The 17,087-nt window shown below is 47.7% G+C and overlaps 1 protein-coding gene across 1 annotated transcript in view; it reads right to left on the bottom strand.

Moving 5' to 3' along the window:
- Positions 1–17,087, bottom strand: part of IFT172 (intraflagellar transport 172) — a 43,603-nt gene that overhangs the window by 9,266 nt on the left and 17,250 nt on the right. The window contains 20 exon segments of the mRNA XM_040553756.1: positions 188–297; positions 817–915; positions 1,492–1,621; positions 2,078–2,187; positions 3,932–4,112; positions 4,238–4,302; positions 4,547–4,640; positions 5,358–5,500; positions 6,441–6,557; positions 6,637–6,772; positions 7,801–7,898; positions 8,316–8,405; positions 8,479–8,623; positions 9,069–9,189; positions 9,596–9,674; positions 12,231–12,479; positions 13,353–13,430; positions 14,628–14,720; positions 15,048–15,132; positions 16,551–16,658. Coding sequence (XP_040409690.1) covers positions 188–297; positions 817–915; positions 1,492–1,621; positions 2,078–2,187; positions 3,932–4,112; positions 4,238–4,302; positions 4,547–4,640; positions 5,358–5,500; positions 6,441–6,557; positions 6,637–6,772; positions 7,801–7,898; positions 8,316–8,405; positions 8,479–8,623; positions 9,069–9,189; positions 9,596–9,674; positions 12,231–12,479; positions 13,353–13,430; positions 14,628–14,720; positions 15,048–15,132; positions 16,551–16,658 — 2,331 coding nt within the window.

Here is a 17,087-nt window from a genome sequence, read left to right as displayed (position 1 = left end):
CATGGGTACACTGGATGGGGGATATTGGGAAGGGCAGCTGTGGTGAATGTCCTCTGTCAAGCCTGGGAAGATCACTGTGGGGAAAATCAAAAAAAACCTGGGGGAAGCAGGACAAGACAGGGCAAGGGATTATCTTGGGATGAGAGAGGGAGATGGAAGAGTCTCATCTGAGAAGTTCCGCACATACCTGGGGTCCAATTCCTTGGCCACGCGCTTGGCTTTACTCCATTCTTCCCCTTCAATGAAGGCATCAATAGCTTCTCGGATGAGGTCCAAGTTGAGGTAGAGCTCGGCTGCCTGCAAGGCCAGAGACAGTCCCATGTGGAACAAAACCCCAAAGGCACCTTGTAGCCCAAGCTGGAGCTGGAGATGTTGGAAATGCCCAGCACATAGCAGCAACTGAAAGTTTCTTCCCAAAAGCCTTTTTGAACAGGCTGCCCAGGGAGGTTGTGGTGTCTCCTTCTCTGCAGATATTCAAGGCCCGTCTGGACGCCTACCTAGGCAACCTGCTCTAGGGAACCTGCTTTGGCAGAGGGGCTGGACCCGACGATCTCTTGAGGTCCCTTCCAACTCCACAATTCTGTGATTCTGTGAAAAGATACCCCCCTTCTTTTTCCTGCCTCCTTCCAAGGCCCGGGTCTCTCACACCATTCCAGGACTTGATCCCTTCCCCTCCTTCCTATTCTCTGAGGACTCAGCACTGCCTGATGCTGGATCAGGCCACCCACCCATCACCCCAGCATGTGACTTGGCCTCCTCCCCTTGGATACAGCTCTCCCTTCCTATTTCTTCCTATGAGCAGGTGCCAGCTCTCACCGAACTGTATTTCTTCATGGCCACCAGCTGAGGAGCCACAGTCCGTGTGACCTCAATGCTCTGTGACTGACCCAAGAACTTAATGGCCAACTCAGCAGCCTGTGAAGAGAAATTGTCAGGAACATGAATGATAAGAGCAGTTTGAGAGAGGGATGGAACTGGAAAGAGCTCAGTCCCAGCTAAAAGACTGACTGTCAGGAGCACTTGAAATATGTGGGGAAGAGGAGGAAAAAAGACAGTCCACTTCAGCAACTCAGAGAAGCAAAGTCCAGCTACTTTTACACATGGGAGATGATTAGACAAGAACATAATCATTACTGAGGTTGGTAAAAGGACAAGGTACTAATGAAAAGTATGAACAAGAACACAACTCAAAGGTTGATGGACATGGTCCATGAGAAGATAGGGCACTTGTCTAGCCAATGTCTAAGTCATAAAGTCTAGTTTTTCAGTGCAGGGAGATATGGGCATAAAGATATTGGCAGCTGCTGAAAGTGGTGCCAGAGCAAGGATGTCAACACAGCACAGGAAAAGTGGACAGTCCATCATGGGCTTAAGAGAATGGTCATTAAATGCTTTCAGTCCCTACAGTCACTGGGGCATGCAGATCCTCTCTTGTGCCCTTCAGGTTGTGGGAGGCCTCCCAGATAGTAGAGCCGATGAAGGAAATCATACCTTCAGCAAACACTTCTCCATCAGGACACTGTTGTTGGAAATCCGCACCTTCAGATAGCAGTCCACTGCCCTGGCATATTCCCCAGCCTGCTCCCACTCCCGTGCTTGCTCCAGCAGTCCTTCTGTTCCTCTGTAAGGAGGAACGCAGGCTGTGAGCAGGACTGTGATACTGCCATGCACATCCTGTAGAGAGTGTAATGCATGGGCAGGAAGCTGCAGAGCAGAGCTAAGTCAGAGACCTCAGAGGGGAGAGGGAGCTGTGTCAAGGAACGCACACAGCTAATGCTGAGGAGAGAATTGAATAAGGATCATGGGGAGATGAATTGGCAGTACAGAAGACCTGTGAGATCTGTAAATGGCAAGAAGACACCCAAGAGACCTTGGATGACAAGAATAACCCTGAAGTCTCCCAGAACAGGGAGGAAAGAGGTTAGGAAACCAATGGAGGAAGAAGCCTAGGGTCCTCAAGAAGGTAAAAGCTGGATGACAGGGATGCAGTCAGGCTCTCTCTTTAAGGCATCAGATCAATGGCTTAGGGGAAGAGCAACCCATCTGTTACCTGCAGCCTGAGCACAACATTACTTACCCAGAGCCCTTCTTGGCAGCCTCTCTGCCACACTCTTCTTGTAACTCCTCTAGTCGACTAGGCACATATTCCTTGCAGATCCGCAGGGCTTCACTCCACATGTCAGCCTCCTGCAGAAGCACACCAGAGAGGAGAAACTTTCACCAGTTCACATCACACTTCTAGCATCACCATACATCTGGCCTCTCACATCATCTTGCCAGTGGATCCACTAGGGGAAACAACTACAGCAGCACCATCCGGTTCTTTTCTCAGCCAAAATGGCACCTATGTCTTTTCATGCACCCAGGCAAACTCAGGGGAAAGTTTGCATTCATCCTAGCTACCTCTATGGAATGGACACTTACAGTCCCCAAATACACCCTCTCATGCTATATTATTTATGCCTGACTAATCTGGTGGCCTTCTGTGATGTAGTGACTGCATCAATTGACAAGAGAAGATCGACCGATGTCATCTACCTGGACTTCTGTAAGGCCTTTGACATGGTTCCACACGACATCCTGATCTCCAAATTGGAGAGAGATGGGTTTGAAGGGTGGACCATTCAGTGGATAAGGAATTGGCTTGAAGGCTACACATGGAGAGTGGTTGTCAATAGCTCTATGTCCAGGTGGAGACTGGTGACAAGCAGTGTCCCTCAGGGGTCTCTCCTGGGGCTGGTACTGTTTAATATCTTTATCAATGACAGAGACAGTGGGATCGAGTGCAGCCTCAGCAAGTTTGCAGACAACACCAAGGTGAGTGGTGCAGTTGATACAATAGAAGGAAGGGATGCCATCCAAAGGGACCTGGACAGGCTAGAAAAGTGGGCCCATGTGAACCTGATGAGGTTCAATAAGCCTAAGTGCGAGGTGCTGCAGCTGGGTCAGGGCAATCCCGGACATGAGTACAGACTGGGGGAAGAGCTCATTGAGAGCAGCCCTGCAGAGAAGGACTTGGGGGTTCTGGTGGATGAAAAGCTCACCATGAGCCAGCAGTGCACTTGCAGCCCAGAAGACCAACTGCATCCTGGGCTGCAGCAACAGAGGAGTGGCCAGCAGGTTGAGGGAAGTGATTGCCCCCCTCTACTCTGCCCTTACAAGCCCCCACTTGGAGTACTGCATCCAGGTCTGGGGCCCCCAGCACAAGAAGGAGGTGGATCTGTTAGAATTGGTCTGGAGGAGGGCCACGGACAATGACCAGAGGGCTCCTATGAAGAAAGGCTGAGAGAGCTGGGGATGTTCAGCCCGAAGAAGAGCAGGCTCCAGGGAGACCTCATTGCAGCTTTTCAGTACTTAAAGGGGGCTTATAAAACAATGGAGAGCAACTTTTTGCTCGGTCAGATAATGACAGGACAAGGGGGAATGGTTTTAAACTACAGTATGGGAGATTTAGATTAGATGTTAGGAGGAAATTCTTCACTCAGAGGGTGGTGAGGCACTGGAGCAGGTTGCCAGGAGAAGTTGTGGATGTCCCATCCCTGGAGGTGTTCAAGGCTAGGATGGATGAAGCCCTGGGTAACCTGATATGGTGGGTGGCGTTACTGCCTATGGCAGGAAGGTTGGAACTGGATGATCTTTAATGTCCCTTCCAACCCAAGCCATTCTATGATTCTATGATCCTTGAAGCCTGCTCATGGCCTTCTGGCAGGATACTTCCTCTGAGAGTTAAGGTATGCTGTGAAATTCTTACCAGTTCAGTCTTATAAGAGCAGGTCAGATTTATTTTTTACTAGTAACCACTTGAGTAAATGTTTCTCTTTGACTACTAAGCTGATAGTGAGAACTGGGAGCTGGATTTTACTCCTCCTCCATACAAATTGGGCTTTCAAGCAGTGAGGAAGACAGTGATATTGCCACAGTCAACACTCACCTTGTAGTACTTTATTGCCAGCTCAGGTTTCTGTGCTCGCAGGAGGAAGGCCTCTGCTTTCTGGAACTCTCTCTGCTCAAAGGCAAAACGTGCCTGTCCCACAAGCACATCAGCCACACTGCCTGGGTCATGAGCTTCAGCCACACGTTGTGCAGCATCCCAATTCTGGTTATGCACAAACCTAGGTGAATCAACATGAGATATAAGAAGAGACAGCAAGGAGCAGACTGGTGCTAGAGAAGCAACCTTACTAGCACCATATAGGGAGAGTAGATGCAGCAGTCCAGAATGGAGAAGGCTACATACATCAGCACTGCCTCTTTGGGTTTTCCAGCTTTAATGAATTCTGCTTCAGCCTCCTCAAATTTGCCCTAGGAGAGAGGAAGGAGTTTGCTTGCGTGCTATCCTCCCCTGATACCAGCACATGAGCTCCTCTACTTACCATGAGGCAGAGTGAATTTATGAGACAGAGAGATGTGTGGAAGCTTGGGGCTGTAATTGTGGAGGCAGGTAGTGACTGCAGCCACAAGTGTCTTTTGCAGCAGTCCTTAAGGAGAACCTTTCAATTATCTGAGTGACCAAGGAATTTCCACCTATTCCAAGGGGTAATATTACCTCATCTTCTAGGAACATGGCATACTTTAAGTGTATCTCTGGCATCTTCTGCTTCATGGAGAGACGGGCCAGTTCAAAAGCAAATTCAAAGACACTAAAATGAAAGAGAAAATGGAGTGATAGCAGGACTGTGTGCTATGAGGGCATGCCTTCATCAAGAGCAAGATATCAAGTAGAGCACAAGACATTGGGAGAGGAGAAAGGTGAAGATAGAGGGTCCCAAGTGAATAGGCACTACCCATTATTCCTGTCCCTGACCAGAGACTAGGAGCTTTTACACCCCCCATTAAGGAAATTCAGTTCCTTCACACTTGGTATTAGCGCCAGAGCCCCTTGGTTCAACTCTAAAGGGTGGTCATGAGGTTCCCAGTAGCCCAGTAAAGTGGGAGAGCTGGGGGAAGGCAGCAGTATGAATGACAATGCAGACAGATGGCTGGGCAGATGCAGAGTGGGTCCAAATCAATTCTGACAAGCAGTTAGTTATGGTGACATGAGGAATATCTCCTCCTGTGTTCAGAAGCTCTAACAAGAAATCCCTGCTCAGGTTAAAAGGAAAACTGCTTTTGCCTGTCCTGCTCAGACCTGACATTCATGAGACTAACAGGTGGACAAGACTTCTCTGTTAACTCCTCTGTGCCGAGGACAGAGTGTGAGGACTTGCAGGGTGGGGGCAAGGAGAAGAGCAGGGGGAAGACATGCCATATCCTGGACCTGCAGCTATCACATGCATAACATTATTTATCCAGGGCCATTCCATCTTTCTTGGCTCAAGCAGGTGGGAGAGAAACACTGGGTTGATAGACCTGCTTACCCACTGTCTGCTGCATGGTCAATGGCCATCTCCAGAAGTCCAAATTTACTGAGGAGTTTCACAGCTGCCTCTCCACCCAGGCTCTTTGCCCACATATAGGCCACGTGCTTATATGAGTTTGTCCCACCATGTGCCTTGGCCACCTATCAAAAGCAAAGAAAGTGGAAAAACCCAATGCATCCATTTCTGTTTCAGCAGGCTGAGCCAGGACTCCCCTTCTATATAAAGCCTGTTCTCTTGAGGGAGCACCAAGACCAATTGTTCTCTTCTAAAGAACCCTTTTGTAGCTCCACTGGACCGGAGAGAGTGAGACAAAAGCTTACATGGTAAGAAAGGAAGAGGCTTCTGCCTCCTCAGCATAGCCCATATTTCTTTTGGAAGCAGTGTTGCAGGGGCTGATACAGAGTGACAGAACAGTATCTCTGAGGTACAAGGCTGGAGGCTGGAGAAGAGAAGATTCTGGGGAGACCTTATTGCAGCCTTTCAATACTTAAAGGGGGAACTTATAAGAAAGATAGACTTTTTACAAGGGCATGTAGTGATTGAACAAGGGGTAATGGTTTTAAACTGAAAGAGAGTAGATTTAGATCAGATATAAGGAATAAATTCTTCACTATGAGTGTGACGAGGAACTGGAACAGGTTGCCCAGAGAAGCTGTGGATACCCCCTGGAAGTGTTCAAGGTCAGGCTGAATGGGGCTTTGGGCAACCTGATCCAATGAAAGATGTCCCTCTCCATGGCAGGGGGATTGGAAAGGATGATCTTTAAGGTCCCTTCCAATCCAAAGATTCTATAATTCTATGAACACTGTGCAGGGGTTAGTAGTGGAGCAGTACCTGGAGAAAGGCAGTGCTGCAGAGTGGCTAGGGGGTCAAGGCCTGCTTTTGGGGTGCAATGCTGCAGAGCAGTTAGAGGCAGAGCAGTGGCACGAGGGCATCCAGTACTGCGCCACATTATGAAGCTAGATAGCGTGTGCCAATTCTTCACATTTTGTGGTGAATATAGACAGGGCAGTTCCTACCGGGATCCTGCAGACAAAGTCTGATCTCTGTGTGGTGGGATAGCTGTGAAGTGTTTATTACCCTGTAGGCTTCCTCCCACATGTCATTCACTCTGTACATGTTTACTGTGGCCTTCCAGTCCTTAGCTTCTAGGTAATGGTACTCAGCCTCCTGTAAACGTCCCTCTGCCTCCAGCTCCTGCAAATTGAGGAAATAAATTAGTGACGCTCTTGTCTCTACTTGGCCTAGCTGATCCTCTGCCATGAGATACACTCACCTTGCCCAGGTGTAGGTGTGTATCACTGAGTAAGTCCTTGTGGTACTTGGCTACCAAGCAAACCATCTCATCATACATCTTACACTTCTTGTACATAGTGATGGCCAAATCAGGTTCATCCACAGTGATATACAGCCTGGGAATGCAAGCACATTCGAATGACTCAACTGATGGCATGACCAGTGCCTGCATTCTCTCTGCATCTTGCCCAGCTGGGACTGCATCCTGGGCACAATATCAGAAGGCATGACTGGAGGACTGTGACTGCGGGAATGATAAACTCCCAGACAACTCTAAACTTGTGCAGGATTTGCTGCTTCAACTGGATGCATATAAGTCTACGGGGCCTGACGGAATTCAGCCCAGGCTACTCAAAGAGCTGGCTGATGTCATCACAAGACAATTATTTTTCAATGGTCTTGGGAATCTGAGAGGTCCTAGTTGTCTGAAAGATGGCAAATGTCCCAGTTTTCAAGAAGGGCAAGAAAGAAGAACCTGGTAATTACAGGCCTGTCAGTCTCAATTCAATGCCTTGTAAAAGTCTGGAGAAGATTATTCTGGGAGTTATTGAAAACACTTGAAATGCAACGTAGTAACTGGTCATCGCCAACATGGGTTCAGGAGTGGAAAGTACTGTTCAACAAACTTAATTTCCTTTTATGACAATGTTATCCACCTAGTTGACCAAGGGAAGCCAGCTGATGTAATCTTTCTGGATTTCAGCATAGATTTTGATACTGTCTCTCACAGTTTCCTTCTGGACAACATGTCCAGCATACAGCAAGACAAATACATAATATGATGAGTGAACAACTGGCTGACTGGTCAGGCTCAAATGTTACATCAGGCTGGCAGCCAGTCACTAGCTCCATTTTAGGGCCAGTTCTTTTTAATGACTTGGATGCAGGACTCAAATGTATACTGAGTATGTCTGCATATGACCCTAAATTGGGAGGAGCTGTTGTCTCCTATGAGGGCTTAGAGGCCTTGCAGAGAGATCTTGACAAATTAGAGGGCTGAGCAATCACCAACCGCATGAAATTTAACAAGAGCAAGTGCTGGATTCTGCATCTGGGACAGGACAACCCTAGATATATGTACAAAATGGGACACAAGAGGCTGGAGAGCAGCTCTATAGAAAGGGATCTGGGAGTTGATGCTCACCTCTCTGCTTCTTTGAACTTGCCCTGCTTCTCCATCTCTTGGGCCTGGGTTATGTAGAGAACAGATACATCTTCCTGGCTCATACACTTGATTGCCAGCTGCCAAAAGAAACACACGTTGGATGAACTACAGCACACTGCACAGTAATTTCTTGACACAGAGTAGATAAGGAGAAAATGAATCTTATTCCCACTATGAACAGGTGTATATGCTATATGCTCTGTAGAGAATTGGTTGTCATTTGTCACGGTGATCAAAGTACACAGGACCAAGCCCCTTGGAGAGTACTATTTGTGTCACAGGTGGAACCATATAGGACTGCTGATGTAAAGTGGGGCACACACATAGGTTGTGAATACCACAGACTAATTTCCTAATAGCTGCCAGGTGCCCCTACACTGATCGTTTAGGATAAGTGCTTGTTGATCAAGTGTTGGCACACAAGGCCACTTCCTGATGAATTACAATTCACAAAGTGGGGTGAGGTCCACAGAAGCTTTGGCTTCCGACTTTACCTTATGAGCTTGTTCCCAGAGCCCAGCCTGTGTGTACATGTCAATGGCATCCTTGGTTTGGTCTCCTTTGATGTACAGTTCCTCTGCAACCTGTGGGAGAGATGACCATGGCCAGCAGTCCCAAGGGATATAGAGCAGCAATGATTGCACGATGTGGCCTCACCTGATACTCCTGTAGCGCTGCATAGTGCTGGGCAATCTTGGGATAATATTTGGCTGCTGTTTGTTTGTCCTGCAAGTCCAAAATGTAGATGGCCTTCTTCCACTGACGGGCTCCCAAGGCTGCCTCAATGGCCTTAATGGAGCACCTAGCATCAGAAACGTAACTGTTTACAGACAGCCATCAGTCATCTGCTCCAGCTGAGCTAAGCCAGGGAGACCAAAGTGGTCTGCTGCTTGATTCTTCTTCCCAGGGTAGAGCAAGAAGGACCTGAATAGCTTCACAGCAGAGAAAAAAGCAGCCCACAAGAAGCATGAGAGCAAAGGTCTGGAACACCAGCAAAGCTAGGGGAAAGAGTGAAGAACTAGGACAGTGGGGAAGAGTAATCAGGGCTGACAGACCCTGGGAGAAATATGGTAAGGAATCCATGGCTGGGCCAGCAGAGACTGCATATAAGCACCAGGGGCAGTGGCAAAGTGGGGTCAAAGGGGCTTACTCAGGCTTTTTACCCTGATGACTTAAGCAAACCGTATCAACTTCATAGCCTGCCAGGTTATACTGCTGCTGGTTATACAGCCATCACATGCCCCCACCTGGCTTCGATATAATGGTTAATGGCAGCATCCAGCTGTTTCTGCTGCACCAGATGGTCTCCCCATGCCTCCTCCAGCTTCACAACTTCTGCAGGAAATGCCAGGCGAGCCAACTCCACTGCTGTAAGGGGACATGATAGCTGTTATGCTGAATCCATCAAGGAAGCAGAACTGTGTCAAACATGGGCCTTGGATGGGGGTGTGTGTGGAGGAGGGGGATGGTGACCCGTCTAATCTGCTCCAGCTTCAATGGGCTACCCAGCAATCTGGATCAAACCCATGCTGGTACAATGCCTTGGGGAACCCATGCATGATCAATGCCTTGGGGAAGAGGATCCTGTTGTGGGGCTGTGTGTGCAGATGCGACTATGTGACAATACATACATTGAATGAGGTGGTATGTGGAAGCTTTAAAGCAACTAGGCAACTCAGCTCCAGGGCAATAGCTCGTTCTGCCAACAGGCCAGAATACCCAGGCTTCTGCTGGGAAAAAGGTGTGTGTGTTGGAAACATATTTAGCACAGTACCTTTCAGAAAGGCACTGCCCTTGCAGTAGCACTCCAGAGCCTTCCGTGGGTTCCCAACCTTCTCGAATAGGTCTCCAGCCTAATGACAAACACAAGCTGCCAGTTTCCAGAGCCACTGTCTCCCCACAGCATCCTCCCTACCACCCCCATGTACAGAGCTGTCAGTCTTGCCAGAATAGACCTTGCCACACAGACTTCTCCATCAGCTATGCCTTCCCCACTAACCAAGACCATGGGAATAAAGGGGACTTCCAGGAAAGAGTGCATGTGCTGAGATCATTGTTCTCTCTGCTGAACCCCACACCCCAAGGGTTTATCTGGGGTACCACCTACTAACAAGATCTATTTGAGACAACTTCTCCTCTCTGCAAAGTGGCTGATGCAGCAACAGCTTTTTCTATGACCATGGTCCCTAGGAGCTCTGCTATGCAAATGATCATACAGGAGCCCTGGGCAAGAGTAGGGAAGGGGAAAGCTCAGTCTCTTGCAGCAGGTTTTTTCCTGTAGGGTGGCAGCCAACAGGGTAGGATGTCTCAGAGTTTGCAAAAGTTAAAACATAATTGCATTGGCTTTAGGTGGCAAGGTTTTAGTAGTGGGGGTGCTACAAGGGTGGCCTCTGTGAGACAAGTCCAGAAGCTGCCCCATGATTGAGAAGAGCCAGTTCCAGCCGGCTCCAAGAGGGACCCACTGCTGGCCAAAAATGAGCCAATGAATGATGCTGGTTGCACCTCTATGAGAGCACACTGAAGAAATTAAAAAAAAACAAAAAACAAAAAACCCACAACCATCTGTGCAACAGCATCTGGGAGAGAGGAGTGAGAAAATGTAGAGAGGAACAACACTGCAGACACCAAGGTCAGTGAAGAAGGAGGTACTCCAAGCACCAGAGCAGAAGTTCCTTTGTGGCCGTGGAGAGGACCATGGTGGAGCAGGCTGTCCCCCTGCAGCCCATGGCGTACCATGGCAGAGCAGATCTCCATGCTGCAGCCCATAGAGAAGCCCACAGTGGAACAGGTGAATATGGCCTGAAGGAGGCTGCAGCCCATGGAGAGCCCTTGCTGGAGCAGACTCCTGGCTGAAACTGCAGACCATGGAGAGTAGCCCGTGCAGGAGCATGTGATCTGGTGGGTGCTGCTGCCCATGGGGGACCCATGCTGGAGCAGTCCATTCCTGAAGGATGGAACCCCACAGTATGGACCCATATTGGAGCAATTCTTGAAGAACTGCAGTCTATGGGAAGCACATGTAGGATCAGTTTGGGAATGACTGCATCCTGTGGAAGGGATCCTCCGCAGGAGCAGGGGAAGAGAATGAAGACGAAGGAGTGGCAGATGACAAAATGTTATGGACTGACCGTAACCCCCATTCCCCGTTCCTCTGCACTGCTTGGGGGGAGAAGGTAGAGGAGGTGGATGGGGGAAAGGTGGTTTTAGTTTGCTTTTAGTGCTTCACTGCTCTAGTCTGTTAGTAATAGGCAATAAATTATATTCTCCCTACGTAGAGTCTGATTTGCCCGTGATTGTAATTGGTGAGTGACCCCCTGTCCTTATCTCAACCCTTGAGCCTTTTTCTACTGTATTTTCTCCCCCTCTCCCTTTGAGAAGGAGGCATGAGAAAATAGGTGTGGTGGAGATTAGCTGCCCATCAGTTTGAAACCACCACAATAATGTAAGAAAGGTCAGTGGCTAAAGCACATGTCTAGGTAAAGTTTACAAGAACAGAACAAGCGTACACCAGCCTTTCATCTATTGTATCTATCTCCAACAATCTGCATTGTAGAGGCTTCCTGAGTTCAGGTCATGATGCCACCATATCATCATATTTAATGGCTTTTTACAGATTCTACCTTCATGAATTGTCTCATCACTTTTGGACCATTCATACTTTTGGTAAAACAAACAAACAAACAGAAAACAACAAAAACCACCTTGCAGCTATGAGTTCCACAGTTACGTTTTCACCTGAAGGCTTAAGAAAAGGTAACAGGTTTGGAAAAGCACAAATTTCTCTAGGGTGAAAATGAAATGGTCAGAAAATGCCCAAGGTTAAATAAGACTGAAGAAATGTAATTGAAGCAAAGCACATAAAGTAGGCAAGCAAAATAAGTGCTTTTTTCACACAACACATAGGTGGAACTGGATAACTCAGTCAACATTGTAGATCCAAAAGTACAGACGGTTAAAATAATAATTTGACAAGCTCATGGAAGCAAAATCCATCAAGATTAAACATAAAAATAAAAATTTGAGTTCAGGTACAGTATAGTCTGCAAACTGCTAGTAGCCATGAAAGTACACTATGGGAAGTATCAGCATATATTTGCCTTCTTTGTTCCTTATGCTTCTTTCTCAAGCATCTGCAGAGGCGACTGTTGGCCCTGATACCATACTGTATACTGGTCTCAGACCCAGCATTGCTTTCTTATATTAGCATAGTTATGCATTATATGAAAAAATGTTCTAAAAGGGTCACCTAATGATAAGTAGTTACCAATTTCTTGTGTTACCAGATATAGAGACAAAGAATTATACCTGCTACATTCCTGCTCAATGCTCGTGTATCTCAGAGAAGCAAAGGACAGGATAAGAGCTTTGACACTACTAAGGTAGAAGGCCCGATGGGGTGGACCACTCACCTGTTCATACAGTTCCCCTCTGATCAGTGCTGTTGAGATCCTGTTGATGACATCCCCATTGGTCATGAGCTCATCCCTGCTCATGGCCAGCCGTGCTGCCTTAGCTGGCAGCCCTGCCCGCAGGTATAAGCTGATGGCTGCCAGGTAGTCTCCCTGTCCCTCTTGGACCTCCCCAGCCTTCTCTTCTTGCTGGGTGTCCAGCAGCCATTGGTAGTAACCCCGACGTAGCTTATCCAGCATCGGGTGTCCCTGTTGAGAAATTGATCACTGGTTGACCTGGGCAAAGGCAAAATATTGTTCTGTTCCTCCTGCAGGCTCTGAACAGCTCATGACACCAGACTTCTCCCTGCTCAAATATACTACGCAACTGCAGTTAGCAGGAACCACAATGTGAGTCCTGTATACCTCTGCATCAACCATTCTTTTCTGAAGCCCTGGCTATTCCTAAACCGAAGTAGCTTTTCTCCCTCACTATTCACTGAGGTCTGTAATACCATCACTGCAACCTCCCTTTACATTTCTCTTTTATCATCTTAAGACATTCCCTGCTATTTTATTCCTTGACTGTCAGATGCATGATCATGAAGAACACACTAGTTTTATTCCTGTGCCTTGTCTTGTGGGCAAGTCTGGCTACCATAATCCTTCCTGAACTGCATCTCTGATGCACACTGGCCCTCTAGCCATATCATGCTGTACTCTAGAAAATAAAAGCACCTATTTGGTGTTGGACCAAAGATCTGTTTATCCCCAAACCATGTCTTTTGCCATTCTTAACAGCTGCCTTGCTGATCTCTGAACTTGCTATTTCTTAGGGGCATCAATTCTTATTTAGCACTGCAATTAAGTCTCTCCACACCCAAGCCTCCATTCTTGTGCCTTGTCCTCCTGATTCTATGATGTGTTCTGGACTGTCTGATGGCATGGCACCTTCCCCTTTTTAGTGAAGCGAATCAGATGGTGGACCTTCAGGGCAGGCTCAGAGTCTCTTTGGGAGCCTCTCCAAGCAGATATCAAGTCCTGATAAGCCAGGTGAAGAGCACCTAGATCATCATTGGATTCCGAACCAGGAGACTTACCAAGCAAGCCCAAACCACAGTTTGGTGAAGCTATATTCTGTACCTTGGCCTCCGCGACTACAATGCACTCATCCCACATGTGCAGCTCCTGGTACATGTCCATGGCCTCCTCTGTAGCATTCTGCGTTAAAGAGCGAAGTGGGAACCTGAAGGGTCTGTTAGCAGACACACTGCCATTGAAGTCTCACAACAGATGCAGGTTAGTTGTGCAGAAACCACATGCACAAGTGAACCATCCCTTTTACATGAATATTGAACCTCCCTCATCCTCTTTCTGTACCTCAGGGCAATCACAAAATCATAGAATGGTTTGGGTTGGAAGGGACCTTAAAGATCATCTAATTCCAACCCCCTTGCCATGGGCAGGAACGCACTCCACTAGACCAGGTTGCTCACAGCCCCGTCTAATCTGGCCTTGTATACTTCCAGGGATGGGACATTGTCCTGGCTTCAGTTAGGACAGAGTTAATTTTCCTCCTAGTAGCTGGTAGGGTGCTATGTTTTGGATTAGAATGAGAAGAGCGCTGATAACATGCTGATGTTTTAATTGTTGTAGAGCAGTGCTTACACCAAGCCAAGGACTTTTCAGCTTCTTGCTCTGTCCTGCCAGCGGGCAGGCTAGGGGTGCAGCAGGAGCTGGGAGGGGACAGACCCAGGACAGCTGACCCAAACTGGCCAAAGGGGTATTCCATACCATCTGACGTCATGCTAAACATAAATATATAGGGGTGGCTAGCTGGGGTGAGGGGGCCGGCTGCTCAGGGATAGGTTGGGCATCGGTCAGCAGGTGGTGAGCAATTGCATTGTGCATCACTTGTTTTGTACACGTTATTATTAGTAGTACTATTATCATCATTATTATTATTATTATTATTGTTATTATTATTTTCCTGTCTTAATGAACCGTCTTTATCTCAACCCACAGGCTTCACTTTCCTGTTTCTCTCCTCCATCCCAGAGAGGGAGGGGGAGCGAACGGCTGTGTGGTGTTTAGCTGCCGACCGGGTTAAAACACAACAGGCATCCACAGCTTTTCTGGGCAACCTGTTCCAGTGCCTCACCACCCTCAGAATTAAGAATTTCTTCCTTATATCTAATCTAAATCTACCCTCTTTTTGTTTAAAGGCATTACTCCCTGTCCTATCACTATATTTCCTGATAAATCCTACACTTTGGAACGAGGAGTATCTCCCTCTATTCCAGGGTAAAAACTTTTATCCCAGAAAAAAAAATCTTCCTTCTCTCTTTAATACCAGGGCACAAATCTCCCTGCTCAGAAATAAGTGAAACCTTTTCTGCTCCTGGTTTCTCTACTCACCTGTTCCAGGAAGATCATCTCTGCCAGCTTGTAGTTCTTGTCTAGCATGGCCAAGCGGGCACGCACCAGGTAATGGTCTGTACCATCCCCACCCTGCAGACAGTCACAGTTAGCTCAGTTGGTTTCTTGGGTGAAAGAACAGGCTCTGGATATGGTATAAGGGAGGTGATTGCAGGTGGGGGTCTTTGTCATTACAGAAACTAAGAAGACAGAAGTGAGAAGACGGGAGTAGTACAGTACACAATGTTTAGCCGGAAGAGATATCTGACATGCCTGGATGAAGGATTAGGTCAGCAGATTCTACATGATCATGTCCTAGTCTGCAGCAGCATAATGGGGGGCATGGACACAGAAGATAATGTGTATGCAAGTGTTTACAGGGAGGTGACTGCCCTGAACAGCAGAAAAGGTTTGACTCACATGCTCTTGAGCTGCCTGGTCAGCAATAGCATTGGTTTCATGCAGAAATCGAGCCTTTGCCATATTGCCCAGAGCTGCAAAGCACCTGGGAAGATGGGAAGAACAAAGCAATTAGTCACTAACGGGTTTGTTGGCACCTTTGGTTCAAGACAAGAAAATCAGAACCTGGGCAGCAGACCACACAGTGCAAGCTGGAGAGGTGGGTAGCCCTGCTTCAAGAGAAGGATTTTGTTAAGAACCATGTTCAGATGTGCCCTCTAGTCCAGCTCCATGGAAGAAGCCATAGGCATGACCATAGTCCATGCGTCACTTCCCTACACTTCACAGATCCTCTGAGTTTGTCGGTAAAGTTTAATATCTTTATCAATGACAGAGACAGTGGGATCGAGTGCAGCCTCAGCAAGTTTGCAGACAACACCAAGGTGAGTGGTGCAGTTGATACAATAGAAGGAAGGGATGCCATCCAAAGGGACCTGGACAGGCTAGAAAAGTGGGCCCATGTGAACCTGATGAGGTTCAATAAGCCTAAGTGCAAGGTGCTGCACCTGGGTCAGGGCAATCCCAGATTTGAGTACAGACTGGGGGAAGAGCTCATTGAGAGCAGCCTTGTTGAGAAGGTCTTGAGGGTTCTGGTGGATGAAAAGCCAGCAGTGTGCACTGGCAGCCCAGAAGGCCAACTGCATCCTGGGCTGCAGCAACAGAGAAGTGGGCAGCAGGTCTAGGGAGGTGATTGTCACCCTCTACTCTGCTCTTTTGAGCCCCCACTTGGAGTACTGCATCCAGGTCTGGGGCCCCCAGCACAAGAAGGATGTTGATCTTTCAGAATAGGTCCAGAGAAGGGCCACAAAGATTATCAGAGGGCTGGAGCACCTCTCCTATGAAGAAAGGCTGAGAGAGCTGGGGATGTTCAGCCTAAAGAAGAGAAGGCTCCGGGGTGACCTCATTGCAGCTTTTCAGTACTTAAAGGGGGCTTATAAAAAAAGAGAGCAACTTTTTGCTCAATCAGAGAATGACAGGACAAGGGGGAATGGTTTTAAACTACAGTATGGGAGATTTAGATTAGATGTTAGGAGGAAATTCTTCACTCAGAGGGTGGTGAGGCACTGAACCGGTTGCCCAGGGAAGCTGTGGATGCCACATCCCTGGAGGTGTTCAAGACCAGGTTGGATGAGGCCCTGGGCGACCTGATCTGGTGGGTGCCATCCCTGACCATGGTAGGGGGGTTGGAACTATATGATCTTTAAGGTCCCTTCCAAACTGAGCCATTCTGTGATTCTATGATCTGATAGACATAGAATCATAGAATGGCTCGGTTTGGAAGGAACCTTAAAGATTATTATTACCCTAAAGTCATTGCCTGGAATAGAGAACACTTCATTCTCCAATGCAGTGAATTTTCCAGGCCATGCAAAAAGTCACATCTTCAGTTAAATTCTGGTTTCTGTGGGGGATCCAGCAAAGAGAGTGTTTAGGCCAGAAAGATGTTATAGCTTTTTTCTGTACCTCTCTGCAATGTGCAGCTGTCTGGCTTCCAAAGCCAGTCTGCTTAGGGTCTTCCACATGGCTTCCGTCTCTGTTGACATTTCTAGTGTCTCCAAAAATGCAGTGGCCCTTGAGGCAAAGAGATATGCAGACTTTCAGTAACAGAACAGAAGAGCTCTCTGATGAAAATCCTAGTCTGATACCAGAGCTTCCTAAGAGTTCCCAAGAGTTGCACTGAAAACACACAGGTGTGACAAGTTTTGAAGACTGTATAAAAACAAGGCCTGACGTATCAGGGAAAAATTCTCAAGTGGGATCGGTTTGTGAAATTTTCTTCCCTGGTCAATTTTAAATACAGGTAACAACATCAGCCCTGCCCAGGTGGCCATCATAACTGCTTTGGACAGTCAGTTTTTACTCCGCATAGCTCCTGAGAATTTCCATGAAACAGTGTCACTGTCACTGGAGGGGCAGCAGCATAGAAAGTCATGCTGGTGTTAAGTCATAGACTGCTGACCCTCAGATGCATGCTAAGTAAAGTGGGGCACCTGCTATAAC

Source organism: Cygnus olor, chromosome 3 (assembly GCF_009769625.2).
Source record: "Cygnus olor isolate bCygOlo1 chromosome 3, bCygOlo1.pri.v2, whole genome shotgun sequence".
NCBI classification, from domain to species: domain Eukaryota; kingdom Metazoa; phylum Chordata; class Aves; order Anseriformes; family Anatidae; genus Cygnus; species Cygnus olor.
The sequence above is the reverse complement of the archived record's forward strand: the minus strand, read 5'-3'. Positions and strand labels throughout refer to the sequence as shown.